At 40.6% G+C, this 20,761-nt stretch overlaps 2 protein-coding genes across 2 annotated transcripts; one reads left to right on the forward strand and one right to left on the reverse strand.

Moving 5' to 3' along the window:
• Positions 1-815: 815 nt before the first annotated feature.
• lrrc47 (leucine rich repeat containing 47) lies at positions 816-6,976 on the forward strand. Its single transcript, XM_062392235.1, has 7 exons — positions 816-1,415; positions 2,070-2,525; positions 2,607-2,723; positions 2,915-3,030; positions 3,653-3,755; positions 3,914-4,003; positions 4,934-6,976. Exons 1-7 carry the CDS (start codon positions 846-848, stop codon positions 5,156-5,158), a joined length of 1,677 nt encoding a protein of 558 aa, XP_062248219.1. The 5' UTR covers positions 816-845; the 3' UTR covers positions 5,159-6,976.
• Positions 6,977-7,568: 592 nt separating this feature from the next.
• Positions 7,569-20,050, reverse strand: LOC133956940 (uncharacterized). The gene is made up of 22 exons (XM_062392312.1): positions 19,946-20,050; positions 19,294-19,326; positions 19,136-19,195; positions 18,700-18,835; positions 17,317-17,426; positions 17,179-17,223; positions 16,940-17,072; positions 16,719-16,822; positions 16,569-16,590; positions 14,084-14,135; positions 13,897-13,981; positions 13,655-13,761; positions 11,622-11,637; positions 10,488-10,562; positions 9,896-9,928; positions 9,738-9,797; positions 9,406-9,541; positions 8,318-8,427; positions 8,179-8,223; positions 7,940-8,072; positions 7,720-7,823; positions 7,569-7,628 (listed from the first exon to the last, which is right to left on the reverse strand). The coding sequence occupies exons 1-22, from the start codon at positions 19,974-19,976 to the stop codon at positions 7,603-7,605; spliced, it is 1,656 nt and encodes a 551-aa protein (XP_062248296.1). The 5' UTR covers positions 19,977-20,050; the 3' UTR covers positions 7,569-7,602.
• Positions 20,051-20,761: the final 711 nt, after the last annotated feature.

Below are 20,761 nucleotides of genomic sequence, written 5' to 3' on the forward strand. Positions count from 1 at the left end.
CGGTGTTGATATAGATAAACATTAAGAAAACGTTGTTTGACACGTTTTTACTACTTCTTCCTCTTCCTCTGAGTCATGAACACCTAAACGTCCAATCAGGTGATGATGGCACAGGAAGTAAAAACTGGATAGCAAAATAAAGCTACAACGTGTAACTGAGCTTTCAAATCCCTTTAGTTTACTGTTTCCCAGATTGTGTCATAGACTTCCTTCTAAACTCATTGACTCTGTATGGCAAATTTAACAACCAGGAATGCAGAATGGCAATACAATACTCCACAGGATTTTTATATGAATTTAACAAATATACAACGTTTATGAGCATCAATAAACTGTTTAGTCTTGTTTTGTTTTCTCTCCTATATATTTATGTTGATTATAATTTTAACATACCCACTGAGAAAGGTTCTAATGGTTTTCGGGACCCAGACAGTATAATTCATATTTATTAATCTCCACAATGACTTATTTAACTGCACTGTCACTTAAGCTTGGTATTTTTGCTGCAATGTTTGTATACACACGCTTGTAAATAAACAATTTCCCTTTTCATTTCCCTTCAATATATGTTTCATTTTAGAGTATTGATTTCATCACTCTAAAAACTAAAATATAGAATAATTCTTCTAAATATGAGAAGATACTAAAAGTAAAGTTACAAAGGGACTTTTAGTAAGAGCCCATAATGCTGTAATTGAATGATACTCTTGGTAATATTCATTCTCATCATCACACCTACCGATGATCATGGTTATTTTGAGACACAAATAATATTGTATTTTGAAAGGGGAAAGCGGAAATCATGTGGTCCACAGTGTTCACCACAGTCATCGGAGCGAGGCAGCATGGATGACATGGAGACTTGGCCGGAGATAGAGAAAGCTAAGACAGAGAGGAGGCGTGAGCTGGTTTTACAGGGTCCCGGTGTGGACACGAGGATCTCCTCTCATGGCGGACTCACCAGGTCCATCTACTCCCTCACGCTGCTCAACTACCTGGAGGTGAGCCAGTGTCCCAGTCTGACAGAGATCCACGAGGACATCCGGCGGCTGACCACCCTGCAGAGCCTCATCCTGTGCAGGAACAAGCTCGCCTCCTTCCCGGACGTCATCAGCCTCCTGGGGTCCCTGAAGGTCCTGGACCTGTCGGTGAACAACCTGCAGGTTCTGCCGGAGGGCATCACCCAGCTGAGCGAGCTGAACACCCTCAACGTGAGCTGCAACAGCCTGGAGGAGCTGCCTGCCGGCCTGAGCCGTTGCACCAAGCTCTCCACCATCAACGTCTCCAAGAACCGCATCACCCGCTTCCCCGCGGACCTCTACTCGGAGAAGCTGGACCTCCTCAGCTCCCTGGTGGCCTCCGACAACGCCATCGAGGAGCTGAGCGGAGATGTTCACAAGCTGTCTGCTCTGAAGGTGGGCCGAAGAGCACAGCCCCACACTGCCCTGGGTGCATCAATGTGACGCCGAATTTAAGAGGAGCTGTCGTTTGTATTGTTGAATAGTTTTATTTGTAGCTGACGATGATTAACAAGTGGTAATATACAATGTATCCCCTCAAGTGTCAGACCTTTAAACACAGTCTGGTGGGTAACCCCCACCCAGGAGACTGGAAGGCAGGTAGGCAGAGCTGACTCAATGGGGCTGTCACCTTTTATTCAAAATCCCAACACTCAGACCTGGGAGGGGTGGGTATTACTACTGGATTAAGAAAGTGTGTAAATCACTAATAAGATACAAAAAACAAGAGGAGAAAGTGTGTTTGTGCATCACCTACTGACTCTTTCAGAAGAGAACAACCATGTTTGTTTGTTTGACAAAGTGAAAATACAGTTTATTTTTCTTTTATAGCCTCAAAGAATATCTTACTTTTATTCACAGCCACAACAATTGTGTAGGGCCCCCCCTCAGCTTGTGTTTTCTTTGCCCCCCAAAGTTCTTTGATACACCCCTGCTGGACAGTAATGTATCCAGGCACCCTTTAAAGCAGTATTCTCTGGTGTGTCGTTGTGTTTCCACACATGGTGCCAAACTCATTCGGTCTTGTCCTCTTCTTTCCTGTCCTCCCAGGTTCTGGATCTCTCTGGCAACAAGCTGAAGGAAATCCCGTGTGATCTGAGCGACTGCCCCAAGCTGAAGGAGATCAACTTCAAAGGCAACAAGCTGAACGACAAACGCCTCGAAAAGATGGTCAACGGCTGCCAGACCAAGTCGATCCTCGAGTACCTCAGAGGAAAAGGAAAAGGGAGACAGGGAGAGGAAGGAGGAGATGCAGAGGGCGGACGCAATGTCGATAAAAAGAAAAGGCAGCAGCAGAGGAAGAAGAAGGCGGCAGACGAACCCGATGAGGTGGAAGAACTGAACAAGATGGTGGTGAGGATTCTCCACGTTTCGGACGCGCCCACAGCGCTCACGGTCAAAGTGATGGCGGAAGTTAAGGATGTTCGGCCCTACCTGGTGTGCTGCGTGGTCCGAGGCATGAACCTGAAGTCTGGGAATTCTCTCAAACGGTTCCTCGTGGCTCAGGTAAGATCAAGACCTTCACACGGTGGCAGAGCGCAGGCCGTGTTGATAATAACCTAAAAGACTTCCCTGTTGTTTTTCTAGACCAAGCTTCACGACGATTTGTGTGGTAAAAGGACCACGGCAACCATTGCAACTCATGATGTGCAGCTTCTCAAAGGCCCCCTGACGTACGAGGTCAAACCCCCCACCCAGCTAAAGGTATGCAGATGCAGAAATACTGGTTCATTATTTTTGAGTAATCAGTTTTGAGGCCACACAGACAGTAACATATATCTCCTTTGCTTAAAATCAAAGAATTGTAATGACAGAAAGAACAGTCTGCTGGTTCCTATGTTTAAGTTGCAATGTGGTGCGTTGGGATTGTCACTCAAGAACATGATGTCCTACAGATTGTGTCACTGGGCCGGAAGGAGATGACGGCGGTGGAGCTGATGAGACACCTCCACCTAGAGGCCGACGAGCTGAGGAAGCAGAAGAAACGGCAGAATGTTACTGGCCTCCACAAGTTAGTACAACCGACCGTACAGCAAGAGTTCGATATCTTCTCAGTTTCCGGCTGTTTCTGGAGTAAATTGGGACGCTCTTCGGTTAAAACCTTATAGATACTCTCATTTTCAAAATAAAACTGTCATGTAGTCTGTATACGGCCATTGTTGTTTGAGCGCATGAAGGCAGGAGAGGTGTATCGAACCACAGCTTTAGTCTGATTTCTGTTTTTTTTTTAAACCGCACTACTCGTCACATACAGAGGAAACATCTGACGAAGATGTCAAGAGGGTCTGTGGTGATTAGAGCCGGTGTAGATGTGCCGTAAACAAAGTCACGTGAATTAACATGATCACACCTGGCCTCGGCCTGCCTGCGAAGAATTAGTTTTCTGTTGTGAACGCGTCTGAGCAGAAACCTCCCGCTGTGTTGTGCTTAAGTGAAAAGCAAACTGCGGAGAAAGTGTCCAGACCCAATTCTCTGGAAATCCTCCTCAGGACCTGTCATAAAACGGCTTAAATGAAACCTGCAAAAATTAAAGAATCTTAACTGTGTGTTACGGCTTCCATCCCTGTCAGAGATGGAGAGCATCTCTTTTCAAAATGTTGTCCCTGTCAGCTAGTCTCTCATTTCTTTTACAGATACCTGCAGCTTTTGCAAGGAAAAGCCTTCTATCCCTGCCTGGTAGACGCAGAGGGACGTGTGATCTCATTCCCACCTATTACCAACAGTGAGAACACCAAGGTGTGTGTGTTTTCTTCTTCTCGGAGAGGGTTTCATGTTTAATCATATGATATCATATACGTATGCTAGCCACATATTTGTACTGTTACCCAAAAACTTTTTTCTCTTTTCATTATATCATAGGTGTAACAACATGATCATGTGATTGTTCTTTACAGATCAAGAAGACTACCAAGGAGTTGTTTTTGGAAGTGACCAGTTCAACCAGCCTGCAGACCTGTAAAGACATTATGGACGCTCTGATCATAGTAAGCTTCTCCTTTTCTCCTTCCTCTCCATTTTTTATTTTTCTGTCATTACAGACTGAGTTTGACAGGAACTCCTAGGTGCAACTTGGGACAAAGGCAAGCAGCATTGACAGCATGGGTACATAGTGTGGAAGTGAGACTCAGACCTGGTATTAACATCCGGTCCTGAGTGATCCAATCACAATTGGTCATCACTGAGTGCAAATACTTCACCCACCCCTCCATGGGCATAGTAGTAATTGGGTAATGAGTGAATTTCCATTTTTCAGTGAACTATCCTTTCAATATGGATTTCTCAGGACGGATTATCTTACCAGGTCTGAAAAGGGCCTCACACCTAATTTTAAGAAAATGGAAACAAGCTTATGAAAAGGACTGATATATATGATATATAGATGTTGTTACCTGCAGGTAGAGGTCATCAAAGAGCTCCTAATGTGTTTTAGTTTCACTAAGGAAACTGAAAACACTGTGGCTTTTCCACACTGAAGATTTAGATTAAACTGATGAGAAGACGTGAGTCCCTCCCATATGCTCCCTTATAAGCAGTACACAGTGCTCGAGTACTTCTCACACTACAATGCATTTTTGTCCTAAATGCTTAATTGAAATGAAGGTGCACAGAAAAATACTAAATTCATTATTCCAATCAATATAACTAGACATGTCCATACTTATCATTAAAACTAGGCTTTGGAAGTGGAGTGTATTCACGCTGGAGTGGGTTGTGTTGTGGTTGTTTTGGCCACTACCTCCCTCCTCCGCCTGTGTTCATTCGATGCTCTGTGTTTATTTTGGACCCAAATCTCAGACATGAAATGCAGTGTATCCAGGACACAAAGCCATGTACTGTTACACTCTTATCTCATAGAGGCAAGAAACCCCAGACCACACGCAGGCGTCTAAAGGCTGTTTTCTGTTTCATCTCAGAAAATGGCAGAGTTGAACAAGTTCACAGCGGAGCATCGCGAGGAGGCGGGGTCAGACGGGGAAGGGGAAGGCCCGCCCGAGCCGGCGGCCAGCGTCGAGACCTCCAGCGAACTGATCGTCCAGCAGGTCCGAACCGTCGACCAGGACGGGAACCTGAAGGTCGTCTACCCGTCGAAGACCGACCTCTCCTCCAGCGACGTCAGCAATTTGACCATCGTTTGGTAGACGTGCTGTGGACGACCTGCGACGTCTGTATTTAAAATGTGTGTGTAACTGGATTTGCAAGGATGTACTAAGGAAATCTGCAAACATGTATTCATAATCCATGTCTTTTATTGGATTTGGACGTTTGCAAATAAATATCTGCAAATGCGTATTCAGATTTCGTGTGTGCAATCGGATTGAAAAGTTGGATTTTAAATGTGTAAGGCAAATGTCTTCAAATAAGTATGGGATTTGCAATGTATTCATATCTGTAAAAGCATATATAGAGAGAGTATTTTGCCTAAAGAGCTCAAAGTACAGATACGTCCTCAGTTTCTACTCAGGCGGCGACTGAGCAGAGTTTTTTTACACGTGATTTCTGCTACACTTGTGCTGTGGCAGATCTGGGAATATGTGTTGAGATTTTTCTGTGTTTTCTGGAGCTGCAGCCTTCATCCCACTAGGTGGCTCTTCATCTCATTTATGCGTTTACAGATCTGTTTTCAGAGTTACAGATATAAGTACGCTTGCAAATCTGAATACCTATTTGATGGTATTTTCTTTGCACATCTTCTGAATACGTATTTGCATATATTTTCTTGTACAAATCCAGTTACGCACACACATGGATTTTGTACATATTTGCAAATCCAATTATACACACACAAAGATTTTAAATACACATTTAAAGGTTGTTTTTACACGTTTTGAAATCTGTTTACACAAATTCTAGGTACAGATTTGTAGATCCACGTGCACAAAAAATAAAGCATTTGGAGATTCTTTTACACATTCATAAATAGTTTTGCTAATAAAGGCTTCATTGATTTCATCATGGAACCTTTACAACATGAACAAAATGTAGGGTGAATTTGGGTAATCTTCTCTAACAGCACTAGAAGAAAGGTTGGAGATCTCATACTCAGAGGAGACATGACACAACTATAATTTTTCTCAGTGCCAAAAAAGACAATTCTGCCAGAATCTGGGATAATATTTTTTTTTTAAAGCATTATGAGAAAAGGAAAGAAAGCTTAATGTATATATAATGTGTATATTATGTATATTCTTTATTCTCTAAAGAACCCAAGCCTAAATAAATAAACTCTGAATTAATTCATTCTGTTAAAGGTGTGGTACATTTTTAAATAAATCAATTCAAATTCAATCAACAGCAGGTATGAGATTATTCATTCCGTAATTCACCATTCTACTGGGGCTACTCAGGAACAGAGTCCTTGCCGGTGAGAGACTCATCATCGATCACTGTTGTGTTCTCCACACGTTTGGTGAAACTAATGGCTGCAGTCCACAGGAGAGACTGTTTTATGGATCATATCTGTGCCAGAGAGCAAACTGATTATGTGCTAGTTAGTAAACAATAAGTTTAAAACTGACAGGGATAGACTGTAGTTTCAGTTAACTCCTGTCTGATAATTATCTTTTCTTTTTACTTCGGGAAGTTCCTTAATATATGTCTTCCATTTAAAGAACTTCACTGTCCCAGATTACACCAAGAATGCTGTCCAACATGATCATTCAATTTTTTTTAAACTCGATGCATTTTTGGTTGCTTGAATACGTCACCAACATGATTTGATAGCAATTAGGAGGCTTGTCTTGTTTATGACACATTTATGTCCTTAGCAATAATCTTAGATTGTGTTGGAACCATCGACTGTAGGAACAGGAAATAATCCAACTGAAGAGTGGGTGTCCCACATTACCTGAATTCACCCAACATGCTTTTACTTTGTAATCATCACTTGTATGATAAATGTGCATCTTTTTTAACCATATGCTATTATAATTAAAGAAAAAAATCTTTTTTCACTACCACTTGATCAGTAGGACATTTTTTAAATACTGTTATTTTTGTATTATTATTTACAAACTGACGACCCAACATTGATATTCACATTACTTAAAGTTGTTTACATCTCTTCATCAACACCTGGTATTTCCCCTTTAAGCAGCAGCAGTTAATGTCTGGCTGAATAAATTCTTAAATGCTTCTGTTTTCCCTCATTCTACATTATTCATAATCCTGTGTCAGCAGGATTAGGCATAAACAGCTGAATCCATCTGAATTTGGGCCGGCACAGAATCCATTAACCACACACTCCCTTCCTCTGCAGCAGATGTTTAGCTGCTGGTCAAAGAATTATTTGCAGTAAACACTAGTTATGATTTTAACTTGTTCAGGGCTTCATTTAGGGTTTGTATCAAGTATAATTATAAAGCACGTTTAAAAAACAACCAGAGTTGACCAAAGTGCTGTACAATAAAATAAATAGATGTTTTTGAACTAACAACCTGTATGGGCCTAAATCTACCATATTGGTATTCTGGTGTACTCATCTGGAAGGAACTGGGTGATTCAAGTATTTTCCTCAGGCCAAAATCAGACAGCGACACATTTATTTTATTCTGTAAATGTTTATTGTGATGTAATTTCAGAACGTTCACATGTCAGGAGTCAGCAAAGGATCTGCAAAAAGAAAAAAAATATTCAATTAAAAACAATCATTTAGCTTTTAAACGTTGTATCATAGATTCTCTCCGGACACACAGCGACTTACATTCACACAGGTAAGCCACCCCCAGGTACTTGTAAATTTTTACACATGTGTCTCCAAGCACTCTGTTGCTTGCATGGACAGTACAGCTGTTTTTCCCATTACAGCTGTGGATGCAGAGGAACAGATGTGTTTTGGAGGTGATGTATTTTCATATCTGTTATCACAGCCTTTCCATCTGCAAATGATTATACTGTATTTAGTAAAAGCTGAACAACTGTACCTGTCTGCAACCTTGCTAGTGGGCCCGGAGCAGTCAACATCCCTAAGTTGAGCTTCGGTCCGTTTGTAGGAGCAGGTAGTCTGGTCATGGCGTCCGTAGTCAGCTCCTATCACAAATATCACCTGCCCTACATCTGACACAAAGAAAGTAGAGAAGAAATAAGCAGTGCAAGTAATTTTCGATATAGCTCATCCATTGACCGTCATAAATGCAAAGTAGAAAACTGGTTTTAATCTCACCACAGAACAAATGTGCCGAGGACCCCTCACATGCAACAACGCGAACTGTTAAAGTAACACAAATCCCGTTAGACATCACACTTCCAAACGTATTTACAGGTTTGAGTTGCGATTGGCTTTGTGCAGATGTGTGACTGACTTGCTGGGACACAGGTGTAGTTGGTCTCCAGATATTTGTGGATTCCAGGGCAGGGATTAGAGGTACGGACGATATTTGTGTTTATCTCACACACCTTCTTGCCATCGCACCTTATGAGAAGAGCGTGTTTTTTTTAGCACAAAGCAAAAGCACAGGAAGGTGTGAGGCGACAGATACTGCTCAGGCGGGTGGATCCTTCCCTAACCAACCTATAACAGCAGTCATCGTGCATTGGTGAAGACTCGTTTTTGCAAAGTGATAGTGGTGCCTGCAAACAACGATACCAAACTCAAAGCAAATCCATGAACACCACCTCCTTCTTGGGCAGGATAGACCGCGTCTTTCAAAGGCGCCGGGCCCTGTAATGGGGTACAGCTATTGATGGAACCTGCTCTGCTCAGAAATGGGATGAGGTAGTTTTGAGGAGCCTTTGATATAGGACAGACAAGTTATCTGAAACCTCTTTTAACCTTTTTTTTTGCTTGTGTACAGCGCTGACCTGCTGCCGCGTGTGCGCCTGAGCGCTCGTGCCACAGGAAGTGAACTGTTCCTGCTGCTCACTATTGGCCAGAGGGATCTCCACATGCTTGTTTGCATCTTCCACTAACACCTCCAATTCCATGGACACTAAATTTCCCTTTGAGCTTGCGGTCACTCTGTTCTACCGTAATGCTCCAGGGCGCAAACCAGTAACGCTCGCTAAAACGCGTTTAAATTCCACTGCAACTACCATGTTTGCACCTGTTATCATTTGCACAACGCACCCGCCAACCAAACGCACAATCCGTTCAAATGCACTCGCAATTTCTCACTCTTCAATTGGCATCAGTATCAGGCCCATAATGTGGGAGGAAAATCTTCATTAGAGTAGAACTGTCTCAATTGTGCATCAACATTAATATCATTCCTACAGTACCTCCCTATTTACCTACTATAAAACCAGTTGGTTACACAATTATATTCCAATTCCCATCTACATCTGACAAAATGAAAATAATTATTGAACATGATCATTCAATCCTGAATATTGATTCAAATTTAGTCATTTTTCTCGACAGAAAAAATTCTGTTGTTAATGAAATGAGTACCTAGTCTTCAAGACATTCACGGTGCCCTTTTGAGAACAGCTTGTATTGGCAAGTTGTTGTGGAGGTCGGCCCTCACTGCAGGTCTCCCTGTTTGAACGTCCGTACAGGGCTGCGTCCACACGGACCACTCCGGTATCTGTCATGAAATATAGTCACCCTATGAACTATTGAAATAAACAAATGGTCTCTCAAACATTTTGTTAAAACATGCAGACAATGTAAAGGTCATAATTTATGAGGTTATAAGACGTTTCATTATCATGATGACGTTTGTAAAAAGAAGGGTTAAGTGTGATATTGATTCCGAACAAAAAGATATAGAAGATTCATACCACAGCTCAAGCGTTGGACATTACTGCCATTGTCACAGGTGATGACTGTCTCTTTGGAGACTGTTGAAATAACAGATATGAAAGAACACATTGAAATTTGTCCAAGGCCCATAAAGAAAATAAATTCATTGTTAGAACATAGTCTCTCATTTGTTTACCTGTTGTCTGGAACAAACATATTGTTGCCAGCACTGGAAAAGAAACAAATTGTCAAAATGTATCAGAAAAAAAACACAAGCATAAGTTACAAAGTTACTTACATAAAATGCAACACACCAATCATTTGTGCCAAACACAAAATTACAACCCTGGCACAACAACAAGCACATGGATGAAAACATTTTCAAGGGAAGTCAGCTTACGACCAACTGGTAGGAAGCTAGTTACCAATAACCTTCATAACCTGCCCCCCTAGACCACCATATTAAACCCAAAACAGACACACATAACGAAAACAACATGTAAACTTAAAATAAATGTACAATAGATCAAAAAGCAGAATACAGTAGTTTAAGTAATAAAATAACATTTATTTATTAATTTCAATGGGAAACGCTTTTGACAAAATGTTGATTTGCTCAGAAAGTATGAAATATATCTTGACACTGAAGCCTTCCATCAGGCTTTTTTGTGTGGATCAAATGTTCCCTCAGGAGAAGTGACTCCTATCACAAAGTTCCAAGCCTCTTAAGAAACAGCAGAAACAAAACCCACATCGTTATTCTTCTAGTTGGTCAGATGTGTACTCACACAGTGTGGTGCTGAGTTGGAAGTGGAGCATGGTTTTGGAAGATCCCGTCCAAGCAATGATGGTGACGGGACAGCCTCACCTGTATTTATTGTGTTTGGTGGAGACCTGTCTCTGCCCCTTTGAGCAATACAATAGCTTGGTCTTATGCAACTGCATGTTTCTTGATGATTTCTGCACTCATCTTCCTGGTCAAGGGAGGTTTTTCCAGCCAGACCAGAATGACCTCAATGCTATCTCTGTCTAATCTGCTTTCTCCCCCCATGCAGGCCTTAGAATCTAGAAGAAAAGTGCCCTTCTGCTGGAGCCCAATTTTTTCTTCATTCATCAATATTTAAGAATAAAAAATACTCTCTATGTCATGAATACCCCCCAAATGTGTTTTGATATCTGGCAGGGCATTTATTTGAGTTCTTGTGAGAATTTCGCCCCGACATGCTCCACGGCGCTCACAAGCTGGGTCTTAAGTTGAACTACATGACAGTCTGGTGAGGTATATTGTGGTATATTACTAGTGTAATGCTGCTCATGCGTCAACTCTGTCAGAAAACAGTAAAAAAAAATGTGTGTACTGTGTTATCAGCTTTATAGAGATTAGGTAAGTAACTCTTGATAACATTGATTTATCTCATTTACAAAATTTGCAGCATAATGCCAAGAAAAGAGAGACTCCAAAAGCAGAAGGACAGGGAACTGCATCAAGCAGTTCAGGGTAGCAGCCCCTTTTATCTTGGATCAGGCCATCAACTAGTAAAACATATGAGGGAGAATCAGTAACCCTACCTGGTCCAGAGGAGCCAATCACATCAGTAACCCTAACCCTAACATATTTTTAATTTCACAAATAATTTTGGCAATGGGTGCCCTTTTTTTTTGGTTTGAGCACCTGCCCCCCAAAACGTCTTTGCACGTGCCTGAGCCCCAATGATTGTTTCAGTTCATGTGGTTGTTGGACTATTTCATGAACTGTTTAAAGGATTTGATCTGAGTCTCACTGTTCAAAAGGAACAGAAGAAATAACTCAAATTGTTCCTCTTGCAAGACTCTGCAGCACCTGTTGTCCTCTCCTTTTCTTAACGCTTGACTTCCTGGAAGATTCAAAAATAACAAAGACTGCCCGTCACTGCAAGACCAACCAGTCTGACTGTTGGTCTGCAAGACCAGGAAATAGAGTTACTCAGAAAACCAGTCAGGTGGGAAATTTCACAGCCACCTTTCAAAAACATGACAGCTTTTTGGAGCAATAGATTCTTAACTAGTGTCAAATTGTTTTTTATATTGGTTTCATTTTCATTTTCATTTGACATGTTTAAACTGGTGCAGCCATAATGCAACAGTCTTTGTTAGCCAATTTAAAAAGAGATGGTAGCTAAATAGAAATTTACGGGCTTCACAGTGTTGAAATATAATGTTATCTTTGTATATTTTTAACTTCTTTGTACAAACTGAGAAACATCTTTTCTCAGGACGTGTCACCCACTACTCACTGTATATATATAATATGCCAAATCATTAACTACTTTTTAAACTCTCTTCTCGCCCCTCTTTTCCACCCATCTCCCCTCTCCTCCCCATTTTTTTCTCCACAGTCGCCAAAGTGTTTGCTCATTGTGGAAACTGTTGGCTTTCTCTATAGTTTTTAAGATCTTCTATGTAAAGCACCTTGAGATAATATATATTATGATTGGGCACTATACCATTAAAATTGTATTGAATTGAATAGACAGAGCATTCATTTCTTTCTCATGGTCTGTAAAGAATTGCCTGTCAAGAAACCTGTTCGAATGAAACATATAAATATACACCCTAATATTAAATTAAGACAACGTAGGAAACCAGGAAATGTCACTTGATACCTTTCCACTGCCTGTGTGACGTGTAGCTTTTTGGAAATTGCAGGTAATTTCCTTATGATAGAGGACAACATGAGAGTGACAAGACAAATACCTTCACACTGTGTTTCAAGAATGCAGTCTTTCCTTGAATTAGCTTCACAGTTTCCACTTAAATTATGAAGGAAATTCACTGTGGTTACAATAAGGGATACAAACGGTTAATACTCAGTATTAAAGTATTACGTTTTCCTCTGTTGGAGATTGTTGAATGTTAATATGTTGTAAACCGCTGGGACCATTTTATCCTCGACAGTATAGAATTCTCTTTATATAGAATTGACTGATGATGAGCATCAGTACATTTACAATCTTCAGCATGAACATGCATCTATGATGAATGACTGAATCCACTGAACTGACTGAGAATGATACTGTAAAACAGAATGAAATATACACATAAAGTTAAGAATTAATAACTTATCCCTGAGTAACTCTGTAGCACATCAGGTTCAATTACTTTATTACAGGATTTACCAACAACAACCCCATAATAATCATTCAAACGGAATAGCTAATACATTGTAAGAGACTTAACTATTTTAATTTTATTTTTACTGTGAGGTTTTCAATATACTGCAGCAACATCTGTGACAGCATTGGGTGTCATTTTGGTTTTCTAAGATGATAACTTCCCATCTCGTCCACCAGCAAATCACCTACCGACTGTTATGAGAGTAATCTGAGGGTGAGGCAACAACTTTTATAATGAATTGTTCTTCACTGGTTACCAGCATCCGGTTCAAGACACTGGTACTTGTGTACCATGCGGTGAATGGATCAGGTCCAGTCTACATCCAGGACATGGTCAAACGTTACACCCCACCCCGTTCACGCCGCTCTGCTTCGGCTAATCGGCTCGTTGCTCCCTCACTACAAGCTAAACCCTCATCAAAATCACGACTGTTTGCTGTCCTGGCTCCTAAATGGTGAAATGAGCTCCCCATCGACATCCGGACATCAGAATGTTTTCACATCTTCCGCCGAAAACTAAAAACACACCTCTTCCGACTTTACCTTGAATAATAATAATAAAAAAACAACTTTTGTAACTAACACTTTAGTAGCACTTAAATGGCACTTACTTATAGCACTTTGTACTTTTGCTTTATTTTGAAGAAATTGTACTTTCTTGATTCCTGTTGTTCTGGGTCTGTACCCTCATGGTTGAATGCACTTATTGTAAGTCGTTTTGGATTAAAGTGTCAGCTAAATGAAATGAAATGTAATATATCAACAAGGATTACTCTGGTGGTAAAATGCAGCACAGCTCTTACCTCAGTCCCATGGGACAGCATGATAACCACACAGCAGTCATAGCGTGAGTGGTCTTTCTTGGACAAAGCTGACAGCTCATGCTTGATTTGCTGAAATGTGAAAAGGACTGTTAGCGACACAAAGGTTTCACATGTGGTTTCATGCACAGAGGCTGAGGTAAATAATTCTCACTCTTTGTTTCAGGTTGGTTTTGACTTGAATCTTCTCTGCAGCTTTTCGGAGTCGATGTTGGAGCCTCTACGATTGCTCAGCTCGCTCTGAGGATCAAACTCCACGTTGTTTATGATGGGGCAGTGTCCACATGGGCTGGCGTCCATTTTGTAGCCCTGGTGTGGGGAGTAAAAGGAAAAGGGAAGTTTCTACAGATTGTACAGCGGTGTTTGTCTTTCTGTTGTTTGTAAATTGCACAACAGATAAATGGTGCTCACCTGAATACTGTTCCGTCGTATTCTGCCCTGTGGCCTTTGTCTTATGCCCTCCCTTTCAGGGGCTGTGACATGAGCATTGATAGGGGAGAGCGGGGTAATGTGAGACATTTTTTACATTTGCTCCCCTCTAGGCAAGCTAAAATGACATATCAGTCAAATCTACACATTTCACATTAATTCAGGATGTTTCCTAGCAATGGAAGTGTGTGAAAAAAGGGCAGTGAAAATATGATTGTTTTTAAAAAAGTGGACTTGTGTCTCACTTTACCCCGTAGCTGGGGTAAAGTGAGACACAAGACCAGAAAAATCAAGGGGGTAAAGTGATCCACTTACTTTATCCACTTTAAAACTACCATAACAACACATTAAGATTAAGATGCATTTATTAGTCCCAAACACATGCACAGACATGCACAGGCATACTCATGCAGGTAGGGAAATTGAACCTCTGCTTTTAACCCATCTGGTGAAGGACACACAGAGCAGTGAGCGACCATGTACGGCGCTCGGTGAGCAGATGTTGGGGGAGTAAGGTGCCTTGCTCAGGGGCACTAGACAGGGTAGGGAGACTCTTGGATTTTTGGACAGATCAATCCAGGTTCGTCTGTTGTTGTTTCTCCGTGGAGTCGAACCAGAGACGAACCAGAGACCTTCTCTGCCCATAGTCCAAGTTTCTGCCACTAGACCACTGCCTCTTCAACATGTTGTAATAGTTAAAATCCTGACAGCTAGATTGACAACCACACATTTCAAAACTAATATCGGACTAGTAACAGAATAATGGGGATTGGTCAATTAAGCACATTTATGATTATAATGATTCATGTGATCTCTTGCACACCCTATCTTACCTGCACATTGTTTCTCTGTCCAATTGGCAGGGACAGGGATATTGTTTTTCTCTGCGTATTCAAATGCCAGTTCACGGCACTTAACTGGAGCAAGGCCATGGAACTGGTCAGCTAGTTGTTTCAAGTGTTTGGCAAGCTCCTCCTCCATCTCATCTGTGAATATTCTCTTTGCCTCAGCTACTGCACCCCAGGCTACTGATTTTACTTTCCCTTTCTCTTTTTTCTTTATGAATCTTTTGAGGGTTGTCTTATCAATATTTCTATCCCTTCCAGCTTTTCTTAAGGACTTCTTTCCTTGCATGACCTCAGCAGCTGCACTCTCCATCTCTGCGAGGGGTGTTTGGCCCCAGGTTGTCTTCCTGGTGTATAGTTTCTTGGCATGATGGCTTTTCTACAATGTTTATGACATTAAAAATAAAACATATATAATGTAATATAACACTAGAATATGTTTAAGACTAAACTTAACTCGTGCTTCACAGCATTTGTCCCACTTTACCCCACAGCCATCGTTTTAGAAAAAACAACATCTCTTAGCAATTCAGGCTAATATTCAGTTAGCATCAATCACATGGTTTTATATGTTGGAAGTTCACCAACATGTATGATATAAGTTTTTCTACCTGATTCAATTTGTTTTGACACAACAGTCTCAAATTACCCCGCTCTCCCTTATGTGTTAAACGAGAAGGAGCTCAGATTGTTAACAATATGGGATTTATATGCATATCTTACATGGACTGGGAGTAGTACTGGGTCGAGGAATGGGCTAGACAGGGTCATCTTCTCTTCTCCGCTTACCGACATCTATCGGGGAAGGTAAACAAAGAGCACATGTGTGAGCAACATGAGGGGCTGCAAATGTTCAAATTACTGGATTAACTGTAATAAAATGATCAATCTAGCTTAAAGACACTCAAGGGGAGAGGAAGAACCTTTTCCTTTTGCCTTACAAGAATAACAAGTTAATGCAGAGAATAAATTCAAAAAGCATAGAAAATTTGAACTTTATAAGAGGAAGATATTTTATGTACTTGGCAAAAGAAGCTGAAATGTTGGGAGTAGTAGTACTATATTTGAGTGTTTTGTATTTGGGGTACTTTTTGAATAAACTTGTAATGTTGAGGATAAAGTAAACACTTCTGGTCAACCAGTTCCACTTAGAGGAGCAACTGACGGACATGTGACCTGTCACTGTTCCTCTTTCCAGGCTTGTGTGGTTTCTCCTTCTAATAGAAGGTTTCTGACACAATCTCATCAAAGTCCTGTTATAAATTACCATACAGTGTTTAAGTACTATACGAGAAAGACAAGGCATTTTGATGAAGCAGTCCAATTTGCTAATTCTAGCAGTTGGATATATTCTTTTTACTTATTTGACCTATTCTTGACATTTAAAATTGATTGTAGAAAGTAAAAAATGGGAAATTAAGTCTTCCTCCCCAGTGCTCGCCGTAGTCGTGACATGAACAACCTGTATGGGCCTAAATATACCATATTGGTGTTCTAGTATACTCAACTGGAAAGACAAGGGTGATGCAAGTATTTTTCTCAGGCCAGTGGACAAAATCAGACTGTGACACATTTATTTCATTCTGCAAATGTTTATTAGGATGCAATTTTAGTATGTTTACTCATGAGGAGTGACATCAGGATCTGCAAAAGAAAAAAAAAATTCATTAAGAACAATCATTTAGCTATTAACTGTCTTTTTTTCATACCATGCAGTTTTTTCTTTTGCAAATGTTGTATTATAGATTCTCTTCAGACACACAGGGACTTACATGCACACACGTAAGCCACCCCCAGGTACTTGTAAGTGCCTACACATGTGTCTCCAAGCACTCCGTTGCTTGCATCGACAGTACAGCTGTTTTTCCCATTACAGCTGTGGATGCAGAGGAACAGATGTGTTTTTCGAGGTGATGCATTTTCATATCTGTTATCACAGCCTCTCCATCTGCAAATGATTATACTGTATTTAGTAAAAGCTGAACAACTGTACCTGTCAGCAACCTTGCTAGTGGGCCCGGAGCAGTCCACATTCCTAAGTTGAGATTCAGGCCGTTTGTAGGAGCAGGTAGTCTGGTCATGGCGTCCGTAGTCAGCTCCTATCACCAATATCACCTGCCCTTCATCTGATACAAAGAAAGTAGAGAAGAAATAAGCAGTGCAAGTAATTTTCGATAAAGCTCATCCATTGACCGTCATAAATGCAAAGTAGAAAACTGGTTTTAATCTCACCACAAGACAAACTTGCCGAGGACCCCTCACATGCAACAACAGGAACTGTTAAAGTAACACAAATCCCATTAGACATCACACTTCCAAACGTATTAACAGCTTTGAGTTGATTGGTTTTTGTGCAGGTGTGTGACTGACTTGCTGGGACACAGGTGTAGCTGGTCTCCAGATATTTGTAGATTCCAAAGCAGGGGTCAGAGGTACGGACGATATTTGTGTTTATCTCACACACCTTCTTGCCATCGCACCTTATGAGAAGAGCATCATTTTAGCACAAAGCAAAAGCAAAGGAAGGTGTGAGGCGACAGATACTGCTCAGGCAGGTGGATCCTTCCCTAACCAACCTATCCCAGAATTCATTGTGCATTGGTGAAGAATCATTTTTCAAAGTTTTCAAAAAATGTGGTCACAACGAGACCAAACGCACAGTAAATGGTGTCCACAGGGCAGCTATTGATGGAACCTGCATGGCTTAGGAATGGAAAGATGCCTTTTTGAAGAGCCTTTGATATAGGACAGCCAAGTTATGCTCCTATGACACCATTGTCTTTCAAATGCAGCCTCAGAAGGAGGTTTGCCCTGAAATGGGAGACAGCCAAAGCGTTTATCTTCCCTCCTAATCTGCTGCGTTAATTTCTCAGAGTATTCATTCTTAATGTATTGTAAAAACCTATGATTCTTATGATATGTTGTTGAATGGTCTATTCTGTCAAAGAACTTGAGATCTTTTTCACAGCTCACAGTGACACTGAACCATTAACTCACTGCCAGGATTGCGCTTGTAAAAACGCATGCAAACTTGATTTCACCCGGGAAAAAAAATTCAAACTTATCCACTAACGGTGATCATTGAGGATTGCGTGCAGAATAACACGCGCTATCCATTTAGTTTGTTTGCCTTAATGAAAATTCAATATCTGCCGTTTTTACCAGGGTACGTAAAATAATGGGAGGAGGAGATGCAAATATTTTAATTTAGCACACGCAATGTGATTTACAAAGCCGGAAAATAATTGCGGTGGTTGGGACTGTGGTCGATATTGAGTAGTATTTATCACTCTTTATTTGGGATCTCTGATGATCAGGCCCTTAATGTGGGAGGAAAATCTTCATTAGCAGAACTCTCTCAATTGTGCATCAACATTAATATCATTACTCCTTCTGTGGGCTGAAGTGTAAGTACACTCCAACCATTACTTCCTGATGAGCCGACCCAGGCTGTGGATACACACCATTATTTCATCCTTTAAGGTGCTCAAGGGGCTTCCCTCACACCATGAGTATTCCCATAATGGAGTTATTCACTTTCCTCATTCCTACAGTACCTCCCTATCTAACTCCCATAAAAGCAGTCGGTTACACAATTATATTCCAAAGAGCATCTACATCTTACAAAATGAAAACAACTATTGAACATGATCATTCAATCGTGAATATTGATTTAAACTAAGTCATTTATAAGGAAGAACAGATAAATCTATTTTTCTTGACAGGAAATTCAGATGTTAATAAAATGAGTACCTATTCTTCAAGACATTCACGGTGCCCTTTTGAGAACAGCTTGTATTGGCAAGTTGTTGTGGAGGTCGGCCCTCACTGCAGGTCTCCCTGTTTGAACGTCCGTACAGGGCTGCGTCCACACGGACCACTCCGGTATCTGTCATGAAATATAGTCACCCTATGAACTATTTAAATAAACAAATGGGCTCTCAAACATTTTGTCAAACATGCAGAAAATGTAAAGGTCATAATTTATGAGGTTATAAGACGTTTTCATTATCATGACGCATGGTGACATTCGTAATAGACACGTAATTACTTTGCAGATAAATAGCCACTGTTAATGTGCACCATCTGAAATGTGTCAATGCCTGGACAATAGTTGAGTTAGTTTATTATGGCCTCCAAGAACAAGTGTAGTATTGATTCCGAACAAAAAGATATAGAAAATTCATACCGCAGCTCAAGCGTTGGACATTACTGCCATTGTCACAGGTGATGACTGTCTCCATGGAGACTGTTGAAATAACAGATATGAAAGTACATATTGAAATGCGTCCAAGGCACATAAAGAAAATAAATCCATTGTTAGAACATAGTCTCTCATTTGTTTACCTGTTGTCTGGAACAAACATATTGTTGCCAAAACTGGAAAAGAAACAAATTGTCAAAATGTATCAGAAAAAAAACACAAGCATAAATTACAAAGTGACTTACTTAAAATCTCCAAGATAATTAGGTTAGGATTGATAAAAAAAAAAAAAATCTGCTCCCAGACAAACAATAGAAAAATCGACACATCAATCATTTGTGCCAAACAAACACACAATTACAACCCTGGCACAACAACAATAACAGCAGTAGGGCAACAAGGGAAGTCAGCTTACATCCAACTGGTAGCAAGCTAGATACCAATAACCTTCATAACCTGCCCCCATAGACACACACAAAATACACAACACGTACACTTTGAAAAAACGGAAAAAAAACTGTACAGTAGGTCAAAAAGAAGAATACAGTAGTTTTAGTTGTAAAAGACATTTATCATTCATGATAATGGGAAACGATTTTGAATTTTTTTTGATTCGATCAGAAACTATGAAATACATAGTAACACTATATAGCCCTTCCATCAGGCTTTTTTGTGTGGATCAAATGTTCCCTCAGGAGAAACGACTCCTATCACAAAGTTCCAAGCCTCTTAAGAAACAGCAGAAACAAAACCCACATCGTTAGTCTTCTAGTTGTCGGTCAGATGTGTACTCACACAGTGTGGTGCTGAGTTGGAAATGGAGCATGATTTTGGAAGATCCCGTCCAAGCAATGATGGATAAGGGACAGCCTCACCTGTATTTATTGTGCTTGGTGGAGATCTGTCTCTGCCCCTTTAAGCAAAAAAATGTATTGGTCTTGTGCAACTGCATGTTTCTTGATGATTTCTGCACTCATCTTCCTGGCAACGGAAGGTTTTTTCCTGTTCTGATCTGTTTCCTTCCCCTTTCTTTTTAAGGTTTACACAGACTGCAGTCATATTTTAAGGAGTTAGTCCCCATGATTGTTTCAGTCCATGTGGTTGTGGGACTATTTAATGAACTGTTTAAAGGATTTGACCTGAGTCTCACTGTTCAAAAGGAACAGAAGAAATAACTCTGCGAATAAACCAATTTCTCTCAGTTTGCAACAATATGCTCTTGGTAAATTGTTGCTCTTGCAAGACTCTGCAGCACCTATTGATCTCTCTCTATTTTATCCCTTGACTTCCTGGTAGATTCATTGATACCAAAGACTTTTCGTCACTGCTATGGATCTCCAAAGAGACTGGTTGGTTGCAGTCCAGAAAAAATAACTATTAAGAAAAACCAGTCAGATTGGAAATTTCCCAGTCACCTGAGAACACCTCAGCTTTTTGTATCAATAGATTCTTAACTACAGTGTAAAATTGTTTTTTACTTTGGTTTCATTGTTCATTTAAATTTTACATGTTCACACTTATTCAGCAATAATGCAATGGTCTCTGTCAGTCAATTTAAGGAGACGGCAGCAATATGGAAATCTACGGGCGTCACAGAGTGGAAATATCTAG

This window comes from Platichthys flesus, chromosome 7 (genome assembly GCF_949316205.1).
Source record: "Platichthys flesus chromosome 7, fPlaFle2.1, whole genome shotgun sequence".
NCBI lineage: Eukaryota > Metazoa > Chordata > Actinopteri > Pleuronectiformes > Pleuronectidae > Platichthys > Platichthys flesus.

Coding starts and splice junctions, on each gene's coding strand:
- lrrc47 (XM_062392235.1), top strand. CDS start 846: ATGGATGACATGGAGACTTGGCCGGAGATAGAGAAAGCTAAGACAGAG. Junction 2,526..2,606: donor AACGGTTCCTCGTGGCTCAG/GTAAGATCAAGA, acceptor TTGTTTTTCTAG/ACCAAGCTTCACGACGATTT. Junction 3,756..3,913: donor CCAACAGTGAGAACACCAAG/GTGTGTGTGTTT, acceptor TGTTCTTTACAG/ATCAAGAAGACTACCAAGGA.
- LOC133956940 (XM_062392312.1), bottom strand. CDS start 19,976: ATGCTCCATTTCCAACTCAGCACCACACTGT. Junction 9,929..10,487: donor CCAACTCAGCACCACACTGT/GTGAGTACACAT, acceptor TTTCTTTTCCAG/TGCTGGCAACAATATGTTTG. Junction 8,428..9,405: donor GTGAATGTCTTGAAGACTAG/GTACTCATTTCA, acceptor TCTTCTCATAAG/GTGCGATGGCAAGAAGGTGT.